This window comes from Vidua macroura, chromosome 12, assembly GCF_024509145.1.
Source record: "Vidua macroura isolate BioBank_ID:100142 chromosome 12, ASM2450914v1, whole genome shotgun sequence".
In the NCBI taxonomy this organism is placed as follows: domain Eukaryota; kingdom Metazoa; phylum Chordata; class Aves; order Passeriformes; family Viduidae; genus Vidua; species Vidua macroura.
Window position 1 is genome coordinate 15,679,208 of NC_071582.1, and position 26,499 is coordinate 15,705,706.

The 26,499-nt window shown below is 41.3% G+C and overlaps 1 protein-coding gene across 1 annotated transcript in view; it reads right to left on the minus strand.

Annotated features, from left to right (window-relative positions):
• AKAP13 (A-kinase anchoring protein 13) overlaps nucleotides 1-26,499 on the minus strand; it is a 72,372-nt gene that overhangs the window by 27,763 nt on the left and 18,110 nt on the right. The window contains exons 4-8 of the mRNA XM_053988032.1: nucleotides 23,570-23,913; nucleotides 14,629-14,806; nucleotides 13,951-14,059; nucleotides 5,970-6,012; nucleotides 4,664-4,769 (exon numbers count right to left, since the gene is read on the minus strand). Of these exons, the coding sequence (XP_053844007.1) occupies nucleotides 4,664-4,769; nucleotides 5,970-6,012; nucleotides 13,951-14,059; nucleotides 14,629-14,806; nucleotides 23,570-23,913 (780 nt within the window). The remainder of the gene's footprint in view (nucleotides 1-4,663; nucleotides 4,770-5,969; nucleotides 6,013-13,950; nucleotides 14,060-14,628; nucleotides 14,807-23,569; nucleotides 23,914-26,499) is intronic.

The following is a 26,499-nucleotide window of genomic DNA, read 5'->3' on the forward strand; positions in this document are numbered from 1 at the left end:
CGTCACTCGGCAGAGGTCTCTTCCCTAGTTACAGATTGCTCAGTGTTTGCCTTTGGCACGGCGAGGGTATCGACTGAGGAGCACCTGAACAATGGCCATGTGTCTGCACAGCTCTCCCTTAAAAAAGCCCCTGTGGAAGTGGATTTACATACTATTGACTCACACAGGTGTCTCACCACTGCAGATGACACCGAGTCTGTTCTGAAGGCACATATTTCCTTCTACCTTTGTTTTATACTTGCTTAGCTTAATCACTTTACCTCTTTTCTGTTTCTGGGCTCTCATCAGCCTCTTCAGCACTTTAAATAATTTGTGTTAAATACAAATACCACATGCAGTGTGTATCAGACTTTCAACACAGCTATTTTTTAAGGCCAAACCATAAAGCTCATGATTTTCAACTGCATTTCTAATGGAGAACACAAGCTCTTCCTCAGTGCCTCTACAGCCTTACTGCCAAAATATTTCCACCTCTGTTTTCCTTCCAACTAGCAATTTTTTCAACAGTTACATGCAACCCCAAGTAACTACGTGAATCTTTTACAAACTCTCGACCTATGGCACCAAAGAAAGGCTGGGGAACAACAGCAACACCATAAAAGACCCCTTCATCTTCCACAAGCCATGACTAAACCTCTAGGCTACTCAGCTTTGGAAAGATGACAAGCACAGACAGCTTCTCCAACTTTTAGCAGAGTTTTTGCTTCTTTTCTATCTCTACCTTAGATAGAAAATACTAAATCCTAAAAATCTGAAACATTTTCCCCTGCAGCCTTTCATGGATTTGGAATTCTTCCAAACAAATTTTAAAGGAAACTCCACAGAAAAACTCTGAATTTGAATTACAACTCCTCATCTTTCCACATACCAACCTACAAAATGTTTATGATACGAGTCAACTCCAGGTCTGCACTTTTAACTGTTGCTGCAGATTTCCTGGCATCTGAAAGAGAAGCTTTACCAGAAACTGGTAAAGGCTTCTGTCAGCTTATCTTTGCATTTTGTTATTTATATGCCACATGCCCTTTGCCTAATATTGTCCTAGCCTGAATATCAGGGAGCTGCAGAGCTGCCCATGTGAGCAACTGCCACGAAGTGGCTTAAAGAGGGATGGAGCTCTGCAGACACTGCAGGGAAACTGTTGAGCCCTGGATGATACACTCACATCATGAGGAACTCAGCCTAAGGACTCCTCTCCCAACACATCCCAGGCAAAATGCCGGAGTCTCTCCCTGCAAAGTGTCAAACAGAAAGTCTATTTACTGGCCCCAAATGTTTTTATGTTCTGCAAATAAGCAAAACTAGGAGTATTACCATATGGAATAATCCCGTCTGAAGCAGAAAAGCTGCCAGAAAAGAGTCTGCATTGCGTCACATCTCCGCCTCCTCTGAGCCATCAGCTTGGCTGACACCACCCCAGAGGAACCTCCACAGCCCCATGTTCCATCCACTGACCTGCCCATCTTTAACCATATCCAGCCTGGCAGGATTCAGGAACTAAAACCATACAGTTTAGGTCTGGGCTCATGCTACCAAGTTGATGCCTAGAGTTTTGCTCTACTGCCAAGCCTTGTGAAGCTCCAAGAGAAAAGATCACTCTAAGCTCAAGCCAAATCTTGTGACTCTCATGCTGAAAGGATATTTCCCATCCTATACATTAAATCTACCTGAAGTTCACTGCAAAACCCAGCAATTCTGAAGTCTAATTTTAATTTCAATTAAAGCTGAACGGCCCCAGGAAAAACAGGAAATTGGTGCACCACTTTCAAGACGGAAACAGCAAACTCCACACAAGGGCTGCCAGCCACTCCACTTAAGGACAAGTTCTCACAATGAGATTTTTTTCAGCTTTTTCTTTTTTGGCAGTTACTGGAACTTTACTCAAAGAAGGACTGTAGAAACAAGACTACTTTTGTGCCGTTGGAGCTGCCAGTGAGATTTGAAGCCCAGCTTCGTGGCCGAAGCGACGTGCCAGAGCAGCCACCACGACAGGTACCGCGGTACCGCGGCCATGCCGCGGCAGCGGATCCCGCTCCCCAGGAACCACGCGGCTCTTACCTCCCAGTGCTTCAGTCCCACCAGCTTCACTGTTATCTGAGGTACTTCTGAGAATCTATTCCATTTTATGGACATCCTTCCCTGGGCCAGGAGAGCTGCTCCCCACCAGGAGCTGCTCCACGCTAGCCCATGGTGATGCCGGAGGCTGCAGCAGGGCCGGGGACAGGAGGCACAGCAACGAGGAGTTGAGCAAAAGGGGGAGGGGCAGGACAGTTGCTGACTTCCTTAAAGATGATTTTAGCTACTTTGCTATTGCTTTCATCTTGCCCTACCTTAGCTTCCACTGCTAAAAAAAACAAAGCTAAAAACCAAACCCATACAGGCAGAAAAGGATTAATATTTTACAAGTCAATGTAAGACCACCCTTTTTTAAAGGTAGAGGGGAGTAAATCAAACACTCTATGATGTTTGGGCTGCAGAAAAAGTGAATTTTCACATACCTTAGTGTTGCTATGTAGTACTTAAGCAAACAAAGTGCTGCAGAAGTTGCCCAGACAGAGAGGTTTTGTGTGTTTGAGCTCCTCCTGCTCTGCAGATCACGTATATTCCCTGTCTCCTAATCCTTTCAAACACTTGCAACTCCTACCATATACCCTGAAAAGCTGCTGCTGGCACAGCACTGCCTTATTACTGTGCAAGGCAATGAAAAAGAGAAATTACTCATGCTAATTGTTGTAATTTCTCAGAAAGTCTTGACCAAAATGAAAAAAAAAGAGGGTTTTTACCTGAACTGACAAAGATAGAGCATGTTTAAGATTGCAAATGTGAATCAGGGCACTTTGCTAATAGCAAGAGATTCACTGATAATCCCAAATAACATCAAGTACATGCCAGGCAGGGGTAAAGTCACACCAACTTCTATCAGTATCCCCTCCAGTTAATGCTCTAACATTATTTTTAAGGGCTTTTTATACATAACTCTCTACATTTTCCTAAAGAGCTGTTAGTAGGCTCAGATGTGCTTTATTTTACTTTATTTCATCTGAGAAAACTGCATTTCTGAAGATCTGGAGATGTGTAAAAATGAGCTGGAAAGACACTGAAGCCTCCCTCCCTCCTGGCAGCCCAGAAACCAACTTCCTGTGTCAAACTTCCCCTTTCAAGGCTTGTGTTTTGTTGGTTCTGTTTTTAACTCTTACAGGTTTTTCTCATCTATAATGCTTCTGAGAAACCAGTGTTCCAACGAATTTTTTGGTCAAATTATTTAAATGTACTGGTGCAGCCTTAAAAATGTACGTAATGCAAACATTCCACCATGAGCAGACAAGAAATTGTAACTTGAATGATATTTTGGCTTTTATTTATAGAAGTATGAGAGTTGAAATGAGCTGCAATTTTCGTAGTGCATGTTATGGCTGAGATTTTGGAGCTCTATATCAGCATTTTCAGACACAATCATGAAATTATTGAAATCAAACTGCACTGAGCAAGTATCTAAAAGCACTGCTGTTATATTTTCTGTCCCAGCCAGATCTCTTACCTCTCTCTCCAGTTTTGCTTTAGAGATTACTCACATTAAGTGCAAGAACCACTTAATGAACTTCCATTCTCACTCATAGTCTGTGCAAAGTGCTCCTGAACTTCTCACTGGTGTTTGCACAGAGGTTTCTATGTAAACAGATTTACTTTTTCAACACTGCAGTTTGCAGCAAGGAAGAGCATTGTCCTAAAGCTGCCATAACAAGAATCTGTGTGTCATCACACCTCTCAAGGGCCTTCCCACAGTAATTTACCAACACATTAACTACACATCACCTAACGAGACAGGAGAGTGCTCTGAGCTTCTGTCAGACAGATGAATCGAGGTGAGATTCAAGCAAAAAAATCCAACCTAGCCAAGAAAATCCCCAATCATATATTAAACTTCAAGGGACAATCTAAAGCAACAACAGCCTGTTTGTGTGAAGTATTTAGCATTAATGTAATTATTTCTGTAATCAATACTGTTCCCAGGAAATTCAGCTGTTGAGCAGGTATTAACTTTCAGCAAATTAAACTCCAGGGTTTCAAGGATGGAAAAAAGGGAAAAATATAAATATTCACCATCACTAAAAGTCACTGTTTGAGCAACTTCTCCTGCAGTGCACAGGAACTTTGTGGCAAAAGTAAAAAAAAAGATGAAAAGACAATGAAGCCTTAGGCAGGCAGTCCCTTCTTACAGCTCCTGTCCTTGTTTCATTAAAGGTTCTCAGGTTCTGTAGAAATTAGACTCATTAATCACTACAAAGCCCTAACTCATACCAGGGCAAAAATTTATTCTCTCTGGGGAAATGAGTGAAAACATAGAATCATAAAGGCTGGAAGAGACCTTTAAGATTATCCAGTCCAACTGTTCACCCAGCATTGTCACTGTAACCCAAATCTAGGACCCAGCACTTGGCCTTACTGAGCCTCATACAGTTGTCCTTGGGCTCAGTTTTGGGTTGCTAAGATTTCCCATGAAGCCAGTCCCTATCACCCCACAGACACTCCTGCCCTTTTAACAAAACAAAACAAAAAGGAAGGAAGTAAAAGAAAGCAATTAAAAGAAAGTCAGGCAAAGACCTAAATACAGAACTCCTCTCTGCTGCCTGTGGGCATTCCACAAATCACAAGAAGCACTTACTTTGCTCTTCTTGCTGCTGGACATTTTATTCCTGAGGTAGCTGAAGGTACGGCTGACTTTTGTTACACCTTTACCAGCGGAGACACTGCTGCTCTCTTCAGATATGCTAAAATTAAAAAAAAAAAAAAAAAAAAAAAAAAAAAAAAAAAAAAAAAAAAAAAAAGAGAGAAGTTGCTTTTATTGTTTTTTCTCCTTTCCAAAGCAGCTATTAAATCGATAGATTCTTTTTAAAGGACAAATGCATTTACAGTCTAGGTGCTTTATGGTGTTTTACCAGAGAAGGAAAAGTGAAGGCAAAATGCCAATCCACTCATATTGAGATACATTTCAAGGAATCCTCATATCTGTTTTGAAGCAGGCCATGCCATAGCACCCTCTGCTGCTCCCCTTGTCAAATAACCAGGAACCATTAATGCTGTAAAGAACCATTTCCTCACAGAGAAAGGCATCTATGAACTCTGAAAAGGCAGTGAATGTCTCTAACAGAAACCACACTGTCTGCAAAACCTCCCATGAGAAATGAGAATACCAATATTAAGTAATAAACCACAATGGTTATGTGTATTAATTTAGGAATTTTTAGGATCCCAGGTAATTTTTACCAGCCTTTACATGCACAAGCTTATGACTTTTTCACCTATGACAGAGGAATAAGGAAACAATTATTGCATTAAACGACACAGTCTGTCAAAATTGAGTACAACACAAACCAAAAACAGAACACAAAAACTAATTAAATCAAGGAGGAGAAGACAGCAGAGAGCAGAGGTGAAGAGCCTCCCTGTCATAAAACAAAGCCAAAGTTGTCAGTGGCACAGAAACCAGACACCCAGTGCCACAAACGACCTTCCTCCAGGCAAGCACCTTGAAAGCCACCAGGAAGATTGTCTCCTCTGTGCAACTTACAAGGATGGAAAGTAACATACAAAAACACAATTGTTTTGGCCTTTGTTATAGAGAGAGAATTAGCCACAGGCAGAGAGAACTACTTTTAGTGTAAAATATAACTCAGGGTAAACCAATACCCTGCAATAATGCATAATCAACAAACAAATTGTTAATGCATAATCCGATGTTATTAGCTATGAATAAACAGAGCCTTGTTAACAGATGAGACTTAAGACTTTCATATCCTGTGATCTAAAACATTCTTCAGCCTTTAGAGACATGGGACTGATTTTCACAACTTCTGATTTCAGCTGAAGTGCCCTGGTGCCAGGAAGGCATTGGGGTGCCCAGGGCAGAGCCCACTGCAGGAGTCCCCCCAGAAGAGGCAGGGTGTCCCCAGGATACTGCAATACTGTACCTCTGCACTGAGGAGCCCATGGAGCTGCCAAAGGACTGCGCACCTGCAAAAGATGGGAGGGGCAGGGGGAGACAGGTTAGACTGCAACCTTAGCCCACTGATTCCAAAAAACATGGTTTGCATATTGGGATGGTTCAAGAGGAAAAGGAAATGTTTTCCAGAAGTGGGTGTTTAGAACAGATTTCACGTGCTCGGGATAAAGCCTGCTCCCTATATCCTTAGCTGCTCCCAAATTAGATGCTGAGGTGAAAGCCTGTTTAGTATTTTTATCACTCTTCTATTAAGTAAAAACCATGCAACTGTTAAACTTGCTGGTAAATCAGGGTGGCTGAATCAGAACTGCCAATTCAATGACAATAAGTATAAATGAGAATCATTCTGACACAATGCTTTTATTTATACTCCACTAGAAAGGATCTATTGTACAGTACATCCGGGTTTCATGTATAAAACTTTTCTCCTTGATAAAACTGTAGTTCATTTTCCCATCAAAATCCTGAGGCACTTCATAAAGAGTAAGGGAAACAAGGGAAGCCTTATTCTGTTTTCCACAAAACGTTACCAGCCTGGGGCTTGGTCACGAAACACTGCTTGAGGAAAGGCTGAATTTCAACACGAAGCTGAAGCCTTGCCAGTGGCACCAACTCTCTCTACACAAGAAACCTGCTTGCACAATGCATTTCGAGCACATCTGGGAGCTGACACCATTTACCAGCACCATTGAAGAGCACTGAAAAATCAGGATGAAATGATCCAGGACAGAGGGCTCTCTCTGAGGTGACTGGGCTTGCCAAGACTCAAAAAAACCCCTTCATATAAGCAATGTTTGCAGTCCTATCTGAAGTTCAAGAAACAGCATGACTCTCACCTTACTAGGCTTCTGCATATATACTGCATGAAAAACAGTATTTTGGCTCAACTTCTCATAGTGCTAAGGGTGAATGCAGAAGAGCTACTTGCCATTAGAGGCAAAAATGGCCCTTTATCCAAAAGCAGTAAGACCATTAGGAAAAACTGAGCATACAATACTAGGCTTTAAATACAGATTTTTTAGCCACTGATTCAAGTGCCAACAGAGTCTCAAACAGAAATATAATTTCTTCATATTGAGAAACTAAAATACAAGCATACCCTGTTACCTAAACCCTGCTTGGAGAGCTGTGTTAATATTTCCCTTGCAAAATCTTACACCTCATTAATGATTTATCCCAAATACACCAAAGTTAGTAATACTGTAGCATGTATGAAATGAAGTCTACTATTCAATTTCCAATATAATATTTTTATATTATATTTATTAATTATATATGTGATACTATATTTTCATAATATAAAACTACCAAAGTGCCTACTAGGATCACATAATTAATTTACAGACTCCCAAATCCTTGGTATAGCTCCAGTAACTCTGGTTCCCATTTCACTTCTAGTTTGCTTTTAATTTGGGTTAGACCTCCTTAGTATTTCCTTTTTTTAGAAGATTTATCAGTTTGACTGGATTTAAGTATTTCACAAATCTTTTTGTTTCTTTGCAGTTAATAACAAACACAGAACCAAGAGCTGAAGTAATTTGATATTTGTGACTGTTTTTCACTACCTTGAGAAAATACACTGCATGAGAACTACAATTATGTATCATTTATCTTTTACTTCAATAGTTGTTTCATCTTAAAAATGGGGGATTCTTGGTGCTGGCAGGCAAAATGGGTCCAGTGAAGAATTAAGGTCTGTTTATGATTTCATATTTTAGATTATAATATAACATCACATGATCAATACTGCTGCAAGATGTAAACCCCAGGAAGATGAGCATAGTAAAAGACACATCTTCTCACCTTCTGGTTTGTTTCTGAAGCAGAACAGGGGAAGGAAAGCTTATTTTTATAATGTTTTTGCTCCCTGTCATGCCCAGGAACAAAACTGAAATCTGACTTCAGAACTCACAAAAAAATTAAGTTTTTGTTTCAAAAGCCATAACTCCTATCTATGTCCAATGAACCTGGGCTAGCAGCCAAAATTTGCTGTTGTTTGCACACAAAAATTAGTTCATATGGTAGCCGGACTTGAAATAATTAATCAAGATTCATTTTGCAGAAAGCAGTGACTGGACTAAGATGTTGAAACCAGCTTGCAATGCCTTAATGCTCTCAGTAATCAAACTTCTGTGGGTCAAGAAATCCAAAGGCTTCATAATAATTGTCCAGCCATCTGAAATCCATGTCTTAAATATATAACCAGACAAACTTCAACTAATTCTCCATTTTCTGAAGAAAAAGCAGGAATGGAAAGGTTGAGGACTGGTAACTGAAATGCACTTGCAATCTCAGTGTTCACATATCCATCCTCTTATGACAAATGAACCCTAAATATGTGAAAAAAACAAACTGGTCTAGGATTACTCCATGAAAAATGCCCATAGCCAAAGCAGTCTCAGAAGAAGCTGTGGCTAAATCAACCTTTATAAAGACACCACAGTACCCTTAAATATGTAAAGAAAACAATATCAGTGTTTGAGACAATATCTGACATTATCTTAAATGATCATTGTTAACAGGAGCACTGTTGAGGGAGAGAAGATAAATACTGGCTACCATAAATATCCTCTAAAACTGTCATACCCTAACATGAATATCAGGTATTGGATGCTTAAAACAAAAAACCAAAAATAAATAATAATAAAATAACCCAAAAGCTTAAAAGAACAAAACTCACCAAACAAACAAATGAACTCCACCAAAAAGTTTACCTAAGGCTATTTCTTACTGTGGGGCATCACATGAATGCACAGCTGTGTCTTTGCAGTTCACATTGTGGGGACCATGAACTGTGAGTTTTGTTAAAAGCAGAAGAAAAAGACAGAGCAACAAGGAAGGAGCTTAAATATGGAAGTGGTAATATCCCACACCTGGGCACAGGCCTTTGCTGAGGGAAAGGATAAACCCACAATGAAGACCAGGAATGGAAAGGAGGAGAATTTAGATATGTACAATGTGGATGGTGTGGAAATTGTTTTAAACTCAGGAAGCAATCAAAATCTATTGGACTGGAAAGCAATTTCCCCCATCCCAGTAAGGACACAAGGAATGTGTCTGGTTCATTTCAACAGTCTAATAAAACATGCTTAAGAAATAGGAAGCATTTTGAATAATCTTTGGTAAGCCCATTTTAAAAAACAAGAGGAATCTAAATCACTTTAATTCAATCTTCTGCCTTAGTTGGGCTTCTTTTAGCAATGGAGTTTGCAGGAGAAAGAAAAAGCTGCCAGAGAACTCTCACCTGTTTCCCACAGTACTGTTTTGATAACAATATTGGGATCTAGGTATGAACACCTTGAGGACTTAAGGTCTTTGACTGCAATTTGTGCTTTTTGCTTAGTGGGGGAACTGTGAAGTTGCTGTGAAGATTTTCAGAATTTAATAATCAGGGCTTCTGTCCACTTCTCTTTCACTGAGCAGTGCACTCACTGTCACCTATGGAGGGCAAGGATGTACCTCTTCTGCTAACTCCATAGCTTGCAACAAGCTCAAGGCAGTTTTAGTAAAAAGGTAAAGATCATTTTGCTGCTCAGAGTGGCAGGTGATGATATCTGCCACATGGATACAGACTAAAACTAACCAGGATAAGATGTGATGGTGCTGATGTAGAAGATTCTTTAGATAATAATCCTTTTAATTCTGCCATTAGTTAGTATTCAGATACAGGACCAAGATAATGCTATTAGACATCATGCAATGGAAAGGGTAGTTCAATGTTTGCAAGGTGAAATTCCAGTGTCTGAAGCAGAAAAACAGATTTCCCTGTGTTTCCACCCATTATGGCTGCATTGCACAGAGAATGATTACTTACTATCCAACTCCTCCTCCTCATCACTGGAAGAAGAGCCAATAGAAAAGAGAGTTTTAGACTTAGGAATGAGTGGAGAGATGCTGAAGGAGAAGGAGATTCGTCTCGATGGTCGAGTCCGGCCCTGGGCTGAGAAGTGGGTTAACAGCAGACATTAGAGCATGCTTGAAAATGCATTTAATAATAAAAAGGAGAGGAAAGCAGCCAAAGCAAACTAAAAGCAAAGCAAAGGAAAAGTCTGCAAAGCAGCTGGCTCCAGAAAGGGACAAGAAATAAAGAACTGAGAATGTGCAAATTCCAGAGGGTGCAGGTCTCAGAGGGCACAGGTCTTACTGCATTCACAGCTTGAGGCTCCAGTCTTTCCCTATTTTTGCTGACATTTTTTATAGGACCTCTTAGTGAAGAATTATAGGCAGGTATCTTTCCAAACAGAATACCAACAACAAAATGGATCTCTGGACAAAGGGCATCAGCTTCAGTGAAAGAACTGTCATGGAGTCAAACTAGAACAACTCAAGCTATGTGTTTGAAGGTGCTTTCTGCAGTTAAATGACACACCAAAGCTACCAAATATTAGCAAGGACAATTCATCTGAAGTGTTGACTTTATCTACCCTGGCAGATTCTTGCCACTTCTATGTCTAAAAAAAATCAACAATGTTGATAATGTTATCCCTTCAAACTTCCAGCATTAAAACAGAGATGCTTTAACTTCCCCTTCTCTTCTTCCACAATACAACAGAAAAAACAAGCATCTCTTCTGCCTTATTCTAAAATTTAAGGGTCCTTGTTTTAAAGAAACTGCCTAAACATGAGAAAAGCCCCACTACACCCTCTTCTGCCCTTGGCTGGAAGATGCCTACCAAACACAGTGCCAAACTCAGCAATCAGCCTGCGACATCAAATATCCCGCCATTTATTTTTAAGAGCAGCCCTTGCATAGCAGCAGCTTTCCAACAATTCTTTGTACGTACATGATCTCTGAAAAGAGAATTAGGAGCCAGCTAGCCATTCTTCACTGAAACTGGATTCCCAAAGGCCCTATTTCCCAAACCTGCTCTTCATACAAGCACAACCTCTGAGCTGTGAGCTGGTTGCTGGACACCCACTGCTCACATGGTACATCTGTGTGTCCTCAGGAAAGGTGACTGGGACAGGGCTGAGGAACCCCTGTCCCTGGGACAGGTCTGACCTAAAGATCCTACTTAAGCACCTACATGAAATATCTCCAGCACAGGTATTCAGGTACTTTAAGTCATTCCATGGATACATCAATTCACTTGCAGGACAGAGAAAACATGCTAAAGACTTTATCAGTACTAATCTTCCAAGAGAAAAACAAAGCAATTATTTCTCTCTTTGAATAAAACATATCCTGTCAGCCACGTACAATGAGGTTTTTTTGCATGGCTGGTATCATACATCAAAACTGAATGCAGAATATAAAAACACTGTCCAAGGAATGGCCAATGTTAGGAAAGCAATGCAGACAAACTCCCCTGAACTTTTCCTCCAGCCATTAGTCACAAATGCCAATTGTCTACAGGCAATTTGACTAAAATGTGCACAGTAAAGGCATTTAAATTGAAGAATTTTTAGGAAGACCCATGAATTAGTTTTGTTTAGACTGCCTGTTGAAGGAGTTGTTCTAGTGTTCCAGGCCTGAAGAACACAATTGGGCAACATGGCTTTTTCTTCCATAGTCTACTGTCTATTTAGACTAAAAGTCAAGATGAACAATAATACTTTACTGTAAATTGAACCACCTTCGCCAGCACAGTTCAACTTCCATTTCAGTGGTTTTATTTATAGCAATTCCTGGCTTTATAACACTGCTGCACACTGGAAATTTGCTATTCCAACCCTAAAAGCATTCTTCCGAGCACTCCAGCCAACAGCTCTTGTGACCTCCCTCTATAAAATGCTGAAGGATTAACATTGTGAATGGCCACATCAGCTCTTGGAACATCTGACACATCAGATGGAGTGTGGGCTAGGAGCTTGGTCTTGGAAATTGCTCCTGCCTCAGCACATATGACAATAAACAGTAAAAATAATAGAAAACCCTCCATATGTTTATTAATCTGGATTTACTTTTGCAAGTTCTTGAGCACAGCATGTTGCTTTCTTCCCATTCAGACACATTTGCAGGGATCAGAGGGTCTTTTTTTTTTTTAAACACCTACCACAAAATTATGCAAGTGGAATAAAGAACTGAATTTGTCCTAGAATTCAAATAATTCTTGCATAACTCTTAAGTGTCCTGCTGGAAAAACATGAACATCAAGGGACATGTGACACAAAGGAGTTTATACACCAAGACCTCCTTTTAAGAGGCACCAAAATGTCCTGCAGTCACAATTGAAACATCACTGTCCCTCTTTCAAAGGGGAAGAATGAAGCAGAATAAAAGAATGGTTTGGCTTGGAAGGGACCTTAAAACTCATCCAGTCCCAGGCTCTGCCATGGGCAGGGACACCTTCCAGTCGAGCAGGTTACCCCAAGCCTCATCCAACCTGGCCTTGGACACTTCCAGGGATGGGGCAGCCACAAGCTTCTCTGGATGATTTACTGAAGTTTCTGTAGTCAGGAAGGTGTCAGGATTGGGAAAAAAAAAATCCATGCACTAAATTTTCCAAGTGATTATTCCTTTTCGATGCTCACATCAACCCCTCAAATGCTCTGATTTTCAAAAACCACCTTCCTATAAAAATGTCACAAATTAATGACCGAGAAAATAAAGCCTAGAGGAATGTTAATAATGTTTACATTCAGTGTCCCAAACTCACAGACATCTGCCTCAAAGCAGAAGACTAACCCTTCTACTTTGCCCACAGCCCCTCTGGAGAGGTTACTACATCTTCTCTTTTCCTTCTTTCTCCAGGGACCAGGATGGTGAGGCTGTTCTAGAAGAAGATAATCAAGCCTCCTTGGCATTTTTAATACCAGGCCACAGGACACTTTAACAGCCTTGGCCATCCAGGCTCCCTCAGCCACCAATAGCTCATTTTTGGAGAGCCAGCCAAGTTTTGGTGTTTGGTCAGAGGCTTGGTGCAATGCCAAGAAATTGGTTGCCTCAAAAAACAACAATGAAGACCTTCAGCCCAAGGAGGGAAGAGGCAGTGCCACCACACAGGGTAGGATCTGGTCTCTTCACAGGACAGAGCTGCCCCGTTTTAGTTACTGCTGCTGGGGGACACATCAATTAGGCCATGTCCTTATTATTCATGGAATTATCATGGTGAAGAATTTAAAATCATCTCCAACAAAGCACAATCCCTGTGAGCTTCCTCCAGCAAGCCTCCTCCATGAATAAAACACCTTTCTTAAAGCACCTTGTTGTGCTTTGCAAGGGAGAATCACGTTAATAAAGAGGAAAGATCAGACACCATCACTAATTGACAAGAGCAAAAATGTCAATAGGGTTTCTAGCTGGCAATTAATAAAATGAAAACACGTGTAATACATCCAAAGCACATCCAGCTGCAGTCTTTTGAATGACTTTTTCAGCTGAAAGAATCAATTCAGCCAAGTTGCAAAATTAAGTGCTTGTTATCGCTTCAATTAAGTTAAACTGGAAAATTTTATAGAAGCATCTTTTATTATTTTCTTCAGGAATGAGATTCAATAAAATACACTCAACTGCTCCAAAATATTTAACTCAAAATGAATAGCAACAAACTCCCCCAAGAAGATCAAGACATGGATTCTCAAGTTTCCACATATTAGCTTTAAAAAAGTCAGGATGTAGGGAGGTAAGGCTTCAAGTGGAATTTACCTGACATCAAAGGAAGAAATTCTGAAAGGTGAAAGGATGAAAAATGAGATACTTTTTTTTTTTTAGTTAAAAAACTCAATAAATCATAGTTTTCATACCAGAAATCTAATTTAGAAAGAAAAAGGCAACCCACACAAAGGAAACCTAACAGAAAGAAAACAGCAGGGATACACTGGGAAGAACAGAACTCAACTGAATGAGTTCTGCCTCTCCACCCACAATTCCATGCAGCAGTGAAACGTGTACTTCATGTAATAAAGGAAGCATGAGCGGGCAGTAGCACATTTTGCCTTGGGAAGGAAGCAAGATATACTCAATTACACAGATGACAGAGTGGGTAAGGGAAAACTGGATTACTCACTGTCGAGCACTGGTTTGCTAATTGACATTAGAGACATGGATTTGGTCAGTGGAGATGAAACAGCAGAAGAACAGAAGTTAAATCCTTGTGGCTGTGATGTCTGATGCACCTGCAGAACAGAACCACACTGAGTATGTCAAGAATGTCAGAACCATCCCAGCTTCAGATCCCAGTTCAGGGCTCATATTTATTGCAACTCTCACTTTGAAACAGTGAAACAGTGCATAGGTTAAATGCAACATTCTGTTTCATCTTTTAAGAGTCAGACAACTAATTATGCAACAGAGAGACTACGAGTGCTTGATTTTCTTGTAAGACATTAAAAACCAGATATTGTTAAAACTCTCTCTCATGGAAATTGCTGTTGTGACTCCAACCCCTCAGCAGAACTAGGCTGTGGTTCAACATGAAAAAAAAAATCTGATGCTTAGCAGCTTGTTCCCCAAAAATGCCATTCCTCTAAGCAAGAGAAGACACAAGTGTTGTGCTGCCCCAAAGAACGAAGTAGAAAATTTAAAATAGCTGGAGATTCCTCCATGTCAAAGACAGAAGATTTTTAATATTATGTGTATGTACATGTAAGGTGGAAGCCTTTGTCAGATTGTCATTTGGGAAAATGACTTCCAAAATGTTGATGCAGCATTTCCCAGACATCCAACAGCAGCTGGACAGCTTTACCTGGTGGTTGTAGTCTCTGATTTCTCCTTGCTCGAGCTCCTCAGCGAGCAGGACCAGGGACTGGTTGCTGGCAAGTGGACTCCTCCTGAGGTCTTTGGAGCTCAGAGAAGAAGCCTCCAGGTTTGTAGAGGGCTTCTTGTTCTCACCAGAGTCTCCAGCAAGGCCTTCTAGGCTGTAACTAAAGGGAAAGCACAGAGGTCAGGTGCTGCCAAACTCTCAGGGACCAGTGTATTTCAGCACAGGGCACCTGCAAACGTGAAACAGAGCAGGCACTAAAGTGTGCAGGCAAAGGCAGGTGTTACTCCTCAGCATGTTCTTTTTTCTTCAGAGCAAACAGCAACATCTTTGTGCTTCTAATGAGACATAAAAGTTTGTTCATTGCTTGAACAACCATTGAAACTCCTGGTCAATTGCCTTTCCTACTGTTTTTTTTACTCTTTTTGAGTGGTGCACAGGAAAATCCAAAAACACCCCTTCTAAAGATTTTGGCATTTCCACATATTCTCTTTGCTAGCTTTTTATTAGGCTCTCCCCTGGAATAAAGCCCCCCAAATCAAACCATGCATAGCATGGTGCTGCCTGTCCTGGACCAACACCCCTCCCAGTAGCCACATCAGCTGCTGTAACACTCATCTCTGCAGCCACATCCTCTGAATCTATTTTAAATCTTGACACTGTACAGTTTTGGCACTGATAATGTCATTTATTCTGCCAAAGCTGGTTTGTTTTTTTACCCATGCTGTGGTTTTGTTTTTAAATTCAATAAATGTTGTTTCCATCACCCAATTTTATTTTATCATCTACTGAGGGAGCTAGCTAGGAGCTAGGGCAATAACTCAAAGCTAGATAAAATATTAAACTTCTGCTTGCAAAACTGTTATAAATAAAACATCTGGCCAAATTATGTAGAGACAGGTGCTGATAGACAAGTGACCCCCACAGAAAAACACTAATACACTCTCCTCTCACCTATACAAAACATACCTTCTCTCACATGGGACTATTTAATCTGATAAATCTTGCCCTAACATTCTGCTTCTGACCCTCTTGCTGCTCGTGCCCAAGCATCAACAAACCTGCTGAAATGCCAGTGTGGGTTCACTGGGTGAAGCCTTGCAGATTCCCCTCCCAGGACACAAGCACAGATCCATTGTTAATCTTTGATTTGATACACACTAAGTCCCAGCCCTAGCCTGGATTTATATCCCAACCCAAGGCTAATCAGGATGTCTGTGATGAACAAGCTGACATGTAAACACATGAAAAAGAAAACATACTATAGGCTGTACAGATGATTTAAACAACCAGAGGAGCTTTAAATTCAGGGAGACTTGCTTAGCAGTGATTAATGTTCTGCAGTCCCTCAGAAGAATTAAAAGGCTCATAAATATGCACCTTGAAAGCAAAAACTGCAATAAACCATGAATAAGAAGATTTAGTAATTTAAAAACCTTTTTTCATGGTAATTAATGAGAAAAAAAAAAGACTGGTTGAAGCATTTATAATTTAATCTGCTTTAGGAAGATTGTGACTAAACAACATGTATCAATAGTAGGCATTTAAAAGTTTATTCTAAAACACCTGTAAGTAGAAATCAGTCCCATTTCTACTGATTATTTATGAGAGAAGAATATCTCTTTTTTACATTCCAAGGTGGCAACAATGATGCTACACAGTAGAGAAAAAAAAAAAATCATGTACTTGTGACCAAACTAGCTAAAACCTGCAAATATTAGCTTATAAAAGAGTTATAAGTGATACTGGTCTGTAATTTGCTGATTGGCATATATACACCAAACATAATTAACTGTCCATGAAGGGCAGGTTTACTTCTCAATATCTACTCTTCAGAAAAAGAGTTTTAATAGCTCTACCCACAACCAGCAAAAACTGCCAGAGTAAAGCTATAAAGTCATAAAATCTGGGGGACTGGCTTCCAAACAATATTGGGTAAAGATGTGACCTGCAAACATCAATCTCAGCGCTGGGACTTTCTACAGAAGATGCAAACTTAGGAGCCTGGGAAATTTTCATCTGTGGTGATCAGATTGTTTTTTTCAGGGAAGGTTTTACACATTTAGTCTCCTTGAAGAAAAGCCTAGATCTTTAAATTTACAGAGAGCAAGTCTGTGTGAACTTTATGAGACTGATCTGGTACAGAAAGTGCTGAATCATATTTAATCTTGTTTTGATTCTTTGGCCGTCACAATTATCATTCTGATCACTGCTGCGGAAAAAAACACGGCTTGAAGTCATCACGGAACAGAGCAGCTCAACTCAACAGTGCAGCTTCTTTACTGCCAGAGGCCAGTGGAAAGCAGCCACCACCTCCACCTGCAGCCCAGCTCTGAGGATCCACTCCCAAGAGTAATTGCTGGAAAAGCAGACCAAGCAAACAAACACGTGCACGCTTCAGCCAGAGCAGCAGTGGAGGAGGCGATGCACGAGAAGCTGATGACAGGGTGCTTGCAGAGCTCCTGTGCTGCTGCACATTTATTCATACCATACCTTCTACAAGTAAAGTCAGGACCCATGGCAATGTACTGTACGCCTGAGGGACACCAGCTCAAACTAGGAACAGCAAAAGAGGCAAAGAAAGGAAAAGGGCAGTGATTATCGGGTTGTTATGGAACATGGGGAACGTTAAAAGACTCTCACTCTCACATATCTTAAAAAAAACCCCAACAAACTCAGAAATAATGCAGTAGCACACGTCTGGTTGCACAAACACACCACAGTGCCCCAAATGCCTGATGGTACCACTGAACAGGGAGCAGGACAGCCCATGCTTCCCCCAAAACGACCCCATCAGTGAGTATACAATGTACTGGAAAAAGTACTCCTTGAGGGGAGAGAGGTTTTTGGGAAATACAAGGCTAAAACATACCAAAGCCAATTTGTAAGTAGTCACACACAGCCATTGTGTTAGTAATTATTAGTATTTTCCTGGGAACTCTCATTCTCAAATCAGAAAAACAATCCCTTACAGATATTTCACAGTGTAAGTCCCCTCCATAGAAATATTAATAACCTCAGGCTACACTTGGAAAAATAAGGAGAAAGACACATTCTTAAATGCTGCACAGCCAGTCAGTGAACGAGGCTGGAAGAAAAAAACAGGCTAATCTTACAATTGACTTGGAATTAAATCAAGAGTGCTTCTAACTGAAAAACCTTTCAGCTCCCATTCCCCAAAAGAGTCCCAAAGTTGTATCATGAAAGACATAAGAAATGCAAATACAGAATGCAAATATTTTGGTTGTTATTTTAGACTGCTTTTGTTATTTTTCTCTGTTAGCTCATGGCCCAATTGCTGGTTTTGCAGAAACAGAGAAATCCATCTTCTTGTCAGCTATGACATTTATATGATCCCTAAATCCTGAAAAAGCTGTTCAGGGAGCATACATTGTCTGAAGGGAATTTTGCATAAGCACAAGTCCTGCTCCCAGGTCCTGGTCTGAGATCCATGCAAGGAGGGGACATGGCCAGAGCATGCTTTGCTCCATGACAGGAGCCTATGAAAGGGCAGAACAAATGTAAACCTTCCTGGACAGGGAACTGTGATTGCCAGAAGCCTCTGAGGGCACAGACGAAGATTTAAACCCACTGAATGCATCATGTCATGCCATCTCATATTGTTTCCACACACACTGCAACACTGGAAACATTCTGGAAGGGTTTGGCAATTGGAAACAATCTGGAAAGGTGGTCAATGACAGAGTTCAGGTAATTGCTGCCTGTTTTATAAAGGATGTTAACTGGGTGAGGATACACCCAAAGCTTTGCACCCCAAAGGTGTGCTTCACCAGGAGCTCACAGCACAGTACTACAAACATTCTTCATGAAAACATTTCTTCTCATAACATGCCAGTATTTCCAAGTACTTCACCATCCTCACCCACTTCAATCACAATGGCAGATGTTTAAGTATTAGTGGGGGATGGCAGGGACTAAAATACTTGTGTGAAATCATGGAGGAACCAAGTCCAGGCCACAGGAAATCCATCTCCATCACACACAGCCTGCACTCTCAGGCCTGGGTTCAGCCTCCCAGTGGGTCACTCAGACCTGCTCAGGGGCAGCAGAGAAAGCATCCCAAGGAAGCTGTCACACATGATTCCCCAGGCCATCTGCTTGTGGCCACAAGAGCACTGAGCTTGGTGGACCCTTTGAGATAACCTTATGTCACCTTGCTATCCAAAGCCACTCATTTTTGTGTGGTCCTTTTCAGTTGAAGGAAAGAAGATTCTCCTCATTAATCATGCAATGTTTACACTAGACTTTAAAAGATGCCTCTATTCCTGACCACTGCCATGTTATGGGGATGATCCCAAATGCTAAAACTGAGGGGAGGGAAATAGAAAACTAGAGGGAGGGAAGAAGAAGAACCCTACATATGTAGGAAGACCCCTGGAAGTGTTGAGATCTCAGAGAAGGAATCAGCTGGAATCAGTTTCAGGCTCCTGCTCCACAAGTGTGGTTAGAGAGGATGATTCCAAAATGGTTTAGAGACCAGAAAAAGTAAGAAAAGTAACTGTATGTTACTTTCACTGTATGTTTAAGAAAGGATTATCACACATTTCAGATATGACCAGGTATTCTAGACATTTTCCTTATTCTACATGTAAGCTCAGTGTTTCAGGATATTTTGACTCTAATTACTAACACAGCTCCTACAGAGGAGCCTTAAGAGAATACTGATAAAAATAGGATCATTTGCATGAGCTGAAAAGACACAGAAGCACTGCACTGCTTCCTGCAGTGCTGCAAATGAAGTGGCTTCTTAGAAGAACATGCTTTAAAAAGCATGCTCTTTCCTGTGCCTTTTTTTTAAAAAAAAAATCTTTTTTAAGAGTGTTCTTTTGAACTGTACAGTGCTGCTAGGGTTCATTGATGCTGATGCATGGTGAGGCACAGTGATTTTTTTTGGTCGTAACATCATGGTAACATTCTTTTCACATGTGGGAATGTGGTAGCTTGTTTACACACATAACACCCCATCCATATTTCAAGTGGAATGAAATCCCCGGTTAACCTGGCACAGGAGGGGAGGTAGGAGGCTATGGGAGGTGAGACAAGCCTGAACCAGAAGTTCAAGCTTGAAGACAACCAGTTCAGCCAGAAGACAAGCTTGAAGGGCAGATGTTGAGCTTCTCTTTCTTTAGCCTAAAATGTCTAAGTGTGGACAGTCCACACCTGCTGTGTCAAAAATTAAGTATCCTCTTTTATATAGTAATAGTCAATGCAAAGGTTACATGAGTGGAACTGCGTATCTGTGGGATGGATGAGAAACTGAAAGTTTGTTATAGAGAGGAAAAACACATGGAAGTAAAGAGAAAAACACACCCTATTTTCTATTTTTTAGGAAGACGGTTATAGAACCATCAAAAGAGCAAAATTTAAAGCCATTTAATTCAACCAGCTGCAGATGTGCAGAGTGTTCTCCAACTCTGAGATTGTGTCTGATCCATCCCCTCCCCCTGCTGCCCCTCCTGCAAGTCTTGCCAGGAGTCTCTGATGTGCCTTAAATCCAAATCACACACATGCTCCCAGGTAAACCACTGTTTTAACCAACTCCAAATCTTATATGTGGCAAAGGCCAACAAAATAATATCTGAGATTTCTCTTCATTATTAAAATAATATCCTGGAGAAAACAGCATGTGCTCTGTGGGGCACAAAACCTGCCCTGGGTCAGACTGAAGAGAGAAAGCAGCTAGGTGGGATGCACAGCTCCAATGCCAACACTTCCAGAGGTACTACAGGTTTACTAACATGAGAGGATGGAGTTAGTAGACATTCAAACACAAAACAGTTAGTCACATTAGTTGGCTTTGTACCTTCTCCTATGAATGGGAGGCTTCTTTATACCATCCCCCAGAATTCGCATTGAACTGAAAATGAATCATGGAGAATGGTCAGCAGCTTGAATGAAAAAAAATTAACAAATGGCAGCTAAAGGATTAATATCCCCAACTCACAGACAGAGGGAATGGACGTACAGGGAAAACACAAAATGGAACGTGAAAGGAAGTAATGAGTCTCTGTGTTCCTCCTCTCTTCTACAAACAAATCTGGGGTTTGGTTGGTTTTATTTTGTACAAAAAGAAGGCTGCACAGGTATTGACCATGTTGCAACTTTGCTGCTGCCAAAGCCAGGTCAGTTTAAAGTTTAGATAAGGCCAAACACTTTGACAGAAGCTGTTAGCAACAGTGATTAACACCAGCTCCAGTTCTGCAGTGCTTAATCCATCAATGAAACATGAGGGTGTTCCTTTCCCCAGCCTGGATATTTGACACACACTGCAGCATTGTTGAAAGACAGGCATTGCAAATCTGCTATGAATGTCAGGAATTAACTGAAGGATGAACATCCTTTTGTGCAGCTTTGTTGGTTTTCTTTGTATTTTTAACAGCAAAATGCAGACATGAGGATTATCTGTGAAGTGCATTTGAGGAAAGATGGGAAGCAAAGGGGAACTGAGCATCTTTTCACATTTTCATTTAAGACTATTATTTTTTTTTCCTGATCTTTTCTGTGAACAAACTTTTATACTCATCCCTCTTACAAACAGAAAACACATAACAGTGGAAAAGACCAAATTTTACAAAAGTCTGATTATTTTTCTGTAGGCTTTTTGGGTCCTGTATCTAAGGTTGACTTAGCTATCTTTGTCATCAAGGTCTGGACTATTTTTGGTGTGGATGGGAGCTGCAAGCTCTTGCTGGGACAGGAAGCACCTCTCAGAGCTCAGCTGATGGTGCACTCTGTCACCCCATTCCTCCTCCTGGCTGCACAGCCCAGTTCTGATCCTTGAGCTGGTTTTGGTGGCAATTACACTTTATTTGGTTATTCTTCTCCTCATGTAGTGAGTGCAAGCTGCTCACCTACAGAGCAGAGAAGTGCCATGGGTGCCTAGAGGAGGGGAGGGAGCACATAGGTTGGTGGGAGCAGCACAGATCCTGCCCATCAGCAGGACAAACCTCAGCCAAGGCTTGTGCTCAGTGTTACTCCACTTCAAAGGTTTGCAAAAGTCAAGTTACAATAAGGACTTTTCCCCTTCTACTGGAAAAGCACCTACTGCATGTGAAATAAATGAATAAGCAAACACTCCAAATTTAACTGATTTGAGTGAAAGTCACTTGTTAGCACTTCACTTTCTCAGTATTTGTTGTTTCTCACTAAGCAACAAGAGCCTCAACATCACAACAGCCACATATGAAAAGAACAAAGAAAAGAACAAAACAACACAGCAAATAATCCAAATTCCTTTCTAAAAGAAGCATAAAAATAAACATGAATCTAATCAGCACCACAGACCCACCCAGCTTTTCTAACTACCCTACATGACAGCTATCCTTATGCAGCTGCAGCTGTATGTGAGAACATATGACAAGAATTACTGTTCCTTTAACTCAGATTTTCTTACACTTACAACGAATGTATTTCCCCATACCAGAAACAGCCTCCAAAGTGTGATGGAGGAGAATTTAACCCCATCTGTTCAGTGTTAGCAGTGACTGCCAGCTATGCAGTTTATCACCCTCACAAATCCTTATGCATCAGGCCCTACACTTAAAAATAAATCTCCCCAAATGAGTTCATGAGCTTATGGACTCATTCTGTCATAAACCTGCAGGTATGCTGACTCTTTTGCAACTTTTAAAAATTTATGGGGATTTCTTAACTTATTTAAATATTACCTGAAGACCAGAAATAAAGCCTAAAAAAGGTGACAGTGTTAAAAACAACAAAAATCTTTCACTGTGTGTTACTTAGAAAATCCTGAATGGTTTTCAACATTGACTTTAAAACCTGAAGGTGTTATTCCTTTAGTGATAGCCACAGCTGCTGTGTGTAAAGGATGCATACATTCCTGATAGGAGGCTGCTGCCTCTCCCTGGATTATCCAAAGGGGTCAGAATTTTCAGGAACCCATTGTGAGTGGCCAGTTTAAATTTAATTCCATCCAGCCCCACAAGCAATGCCTCTGTTTCTGTAAACAGCAGAACATTTGCCATGAGGACACAACAGGCAGCCAGAGAGTGGCACTGCCCTGCACACCTGGGCCTGCAGCCTCTGTGAGCTGTAGGGAGGATATGGCACCCTGACCCTGCTAAAGCAACTGGCCATTCCTGCTCTGAGCATTAAAGCACATTAAAAACACAGGCCAAACCTCCACTGGGCTCAGAATACACAGGGTTTGGCCCCAAGAATCCTGCAGCCCAAATGCTGAACAGTGCAGGGCATGGCAGGGAACCTCACACCAATTACTACTTTTTGGTGTGCACCTTCCTTTATTTCATCTTCTTCCCCACTGAAATGGGAGAATGAGCAACTTTTCTTCCCACAGTCACTTGGCACCAGTGTGGACACACTCACATGGCTCATACACCTCTGCCCCTTGTACCTTCTGAAAGAACAGATGGGAAAACTTCTCTTTTGAATCTTCCTGAACAACACCACGGACATCAGTGATGAGTTAGGTGGAACTTACTGTCCATGAGAGACTGAGAGGGAGCCATCTCACCATTATGAAGAGCTTCCACAGAATATTTTTAAACCCCAGTGCCTGTGTTATCCCTTAATACAATCGGAGCAATGATGGTCATGTTTATTCTGTGGTCAGTGAGATTTAACACTCCAGTAATTCCTTTGTACAGAAAGGGGTGGTGACAGTTCTAATGGAAGACCTGTCCCGAGGTAATTCCATTTACTCTGGACAGCTCAAGCATACTGTAGGTATTAAGTACTTTAATCCTGAAAGTCAATTTAAGAATAAACAAACATACATTAGGAGATTGTCTTAACCTCTTCAAAAATGGAAAAGAAATAATCAAAAGTGACGTGATAAACTCTTCAGTTTTATCACGCCAGGTTTAAAGCTCAGATAAATATGCATGAGTGGGTGCAGAGTAAATGAAAGCAGCTCTTCACTCACCTCCTCTGATTGATTTCTGCCTCGTTGGTGGCATTCTTGCCCGGCCCCCAGCTGTGCCGGCGGAAAGGAGACAGCGGCCGCATGGAGCTGCGCAGGACGGAGGAAGGAGTGGGCACGTCCGTGATGCTGTCCAGCTCCTCTTCCTTCTCTCCTCCCTCTGAGGACACCATGTTGGTGCAGCTGCCATCCAGGCTGTGCCTGTCCTTGGGCTGGGCGAAGCTCCCCACGGGTGGGAAGGGGAGGGACGTGTCGCTGCCCAGGGATGAGTTCCTCTCCAGGGACATGGTGTCGTCTGCAGAGGAGCTGGAGCTGGTGACATCGCACGCAGACTGCTCCTCTTCAGACTGCTGGGGTAAGGAAAATTAAAAGCAAGTTAAAGTAGAATCATGGACTGGTTTGGGTTGGAAGGGACCTCTAAAGATCAGCTAGTCCAACACCCCTGCTGTGGGCAAGGACATTGTTCACTAGATCAGGCTGTTCAAAGACCCATCCAGCCTGGCCCTGAACACTTCCAATGAAGTGAATACGTTTAACATTTTAAATACATGCAAATATTTTTAATTTCACACGAGCTGAGAAATTTCTTAGTTGGTGGTATAAGGCAAATTAACCATCATAGAACTGAGACTTTTTGCTCTGGTTTCAAAAGAGGCTGAAATGCTCTGCAGAGTGATCTCTTCCACCCCACAAGTCCCTGGCTGCCAGTACCCAGGCTCCCAACTCAGATCTTCTGCTTGCCTTCCTATCCCCAGTTCTATATTTCATCTTGCACAGCAAATCCTGTTCCTCTCACTATTTCTGGCTAAACCTGTTATCAATCAAGGTGCCATAAAACTGCCAAAGGTTTACCGAGAGCAAGTAATGGGGAAGGGGCTTATCACAACTCCTGATGACAAACTCCAGCCTCTCCTGTGGGGCTGGGATGGGTTTGTAGAGCTCAAGGGCAACACACTGTTCCACTGCACCATGCAACACAAAAGGGAGAATTACTCAGCAGCAGAAAACAGACAGAAAAAAAATATAAGCATAAGTCTCCGTCCCCAGCTACTTTCCATTAAGCAGAAAGCTAATACCAGGGTTTGCAGCATTTTTTAAATCCAACTGTCATTGAAAAATATTGTTCTACAGGAACAGCCGCCCTGTATTTGAGTCATACTGTAATTTTTGGGTTTAGTTTGCTCCAAAAGCAGTATGTAGAAGCCAAACTGGTTCTCTCTGGCCAAAGGCCACATGCTGACCATACAGCCCCAGAAGAGCCCTCATTCCCTGGGGCCACTATAAAAACCACAAGCACCTCTCTGACGTCACCTCCAGTCTGAAATGGTGTTTGCCCTGAAGGAAGTTTCAATTTATCCTGCTGCAAAGCCCTGTGCTGCATCATTTAAAATAATAACAGGCAGAGTGCTCTGTCAGGCCATACACCACAGAGCAGTCAGCAAAGCCCTGGTGGTTAATTGTCCTCACACAGTGGGCTCAGGGGGCTGGGCAGGAGCTGAGTGCTCCAGGGGCTGCAGCCTGTCAGCAGGCATTTGGCAGAAGACAACTGGATGCAAAATCCTGTTCTTGGAAGGGAAAGATGGGCATCAGACCACATGGAGGGAAGGATGAGCAGGAGTGGTGTTAAACAGTCAAGAGACTTTTGTTTTCTGTGCTCTATTTGAGGGGCACACACTATAAGCTATAAGTTTTTTATTTAACTGAACAAAAAGAAACTGAGATATTCAAAATATCTTCTAATCGAATATTTCATGATTCAGAGAGAAGCCCTGTTTCAAGCTTAGCTATTTTTCACTCTTAGTCCAATGTAACAGGTATACAATAATGTTCCTGAGGTGGTTTAACTAAATGCTGTCACACTGCTTCCCTTCTCACATCCATCAAAGGAAAACAAAGGAAAAAAAAAAAAAAAAAAAAAAAAAGACAGCATCCACAGCACAACACCAAAAATACAAGAACCTTTTAAACACAAAGCATTAAAAATCACACTAGAAATACATCCCTCCAAAAGCATTCACTTTATGTTAAGGTATGTCAAATATGAATAGTGAATTTCAGAAAACTGTGTTCTGTAGACTAGTGAGCTATTGGATTTGATACATTTGAATAGGAAGCTGAGGTTTAAAGAAAAAAGAGCTGAAATGGAAGCCCTGAGAAGTTTTTGATGATGTTCAGCAGTATTCAAGATAATCTGATATTTGTGTGAGTCATGATGAGAGCTTACTGAATTGCTTATATACAGACAAATCAAGTAGTCATTATGTGGATAACACTCCTACAGTGGAGGAAACAGTCTGCCACTTTTCTAAGACAGAAAAATACTGTCAGACATTAGATCAGACTGGATGGGGCTTTGGAGCAACCTGGTCTAGTGGAAGGTGTCCCTGCCCATGGCAGGGGGTTGGAACAAGATGAGCTTTAAGGTCCCTTCCAACTCAAACCATTCAGTGATTCTGGGATTGGGGCAGCAGAGCAGGAGAGGAGAGGACTGACTTGACCCCATCAGCTGTGTGAAGTATGGGACAGGTTAGAAACTTCCAGTCTGGATGCATATCTAGAAACAATAGTGCAGAACACCAAATTAAATAGAGAGGAATTAAAGTAAAAAGGAATTTTTATTTCCCAGACAAGAATACTGGTGCAGTTTGAAATACACAACAAAACTCACTTCCCTAACAAGGAAGATTTAGAGCTTTTATCACAAAATGCAGTTCAAGGAGACGTTTGAAAAAAGGGAAATACATTTGATCCATTTTAAGTTTTACCTTGAGCATTTGACTGACAACAGAACACAATGAACAATTCCCTTGAACTTGTGGCCCATGCTTATTCTTCTAAAAATATTCTGTCGTCATTTCAACGTTTTGTTTTTTTTTAACAAAGGAAAACAGTTACTATGAAAGACGACTCTGTCTGAAAAATGCCAAGTGTGG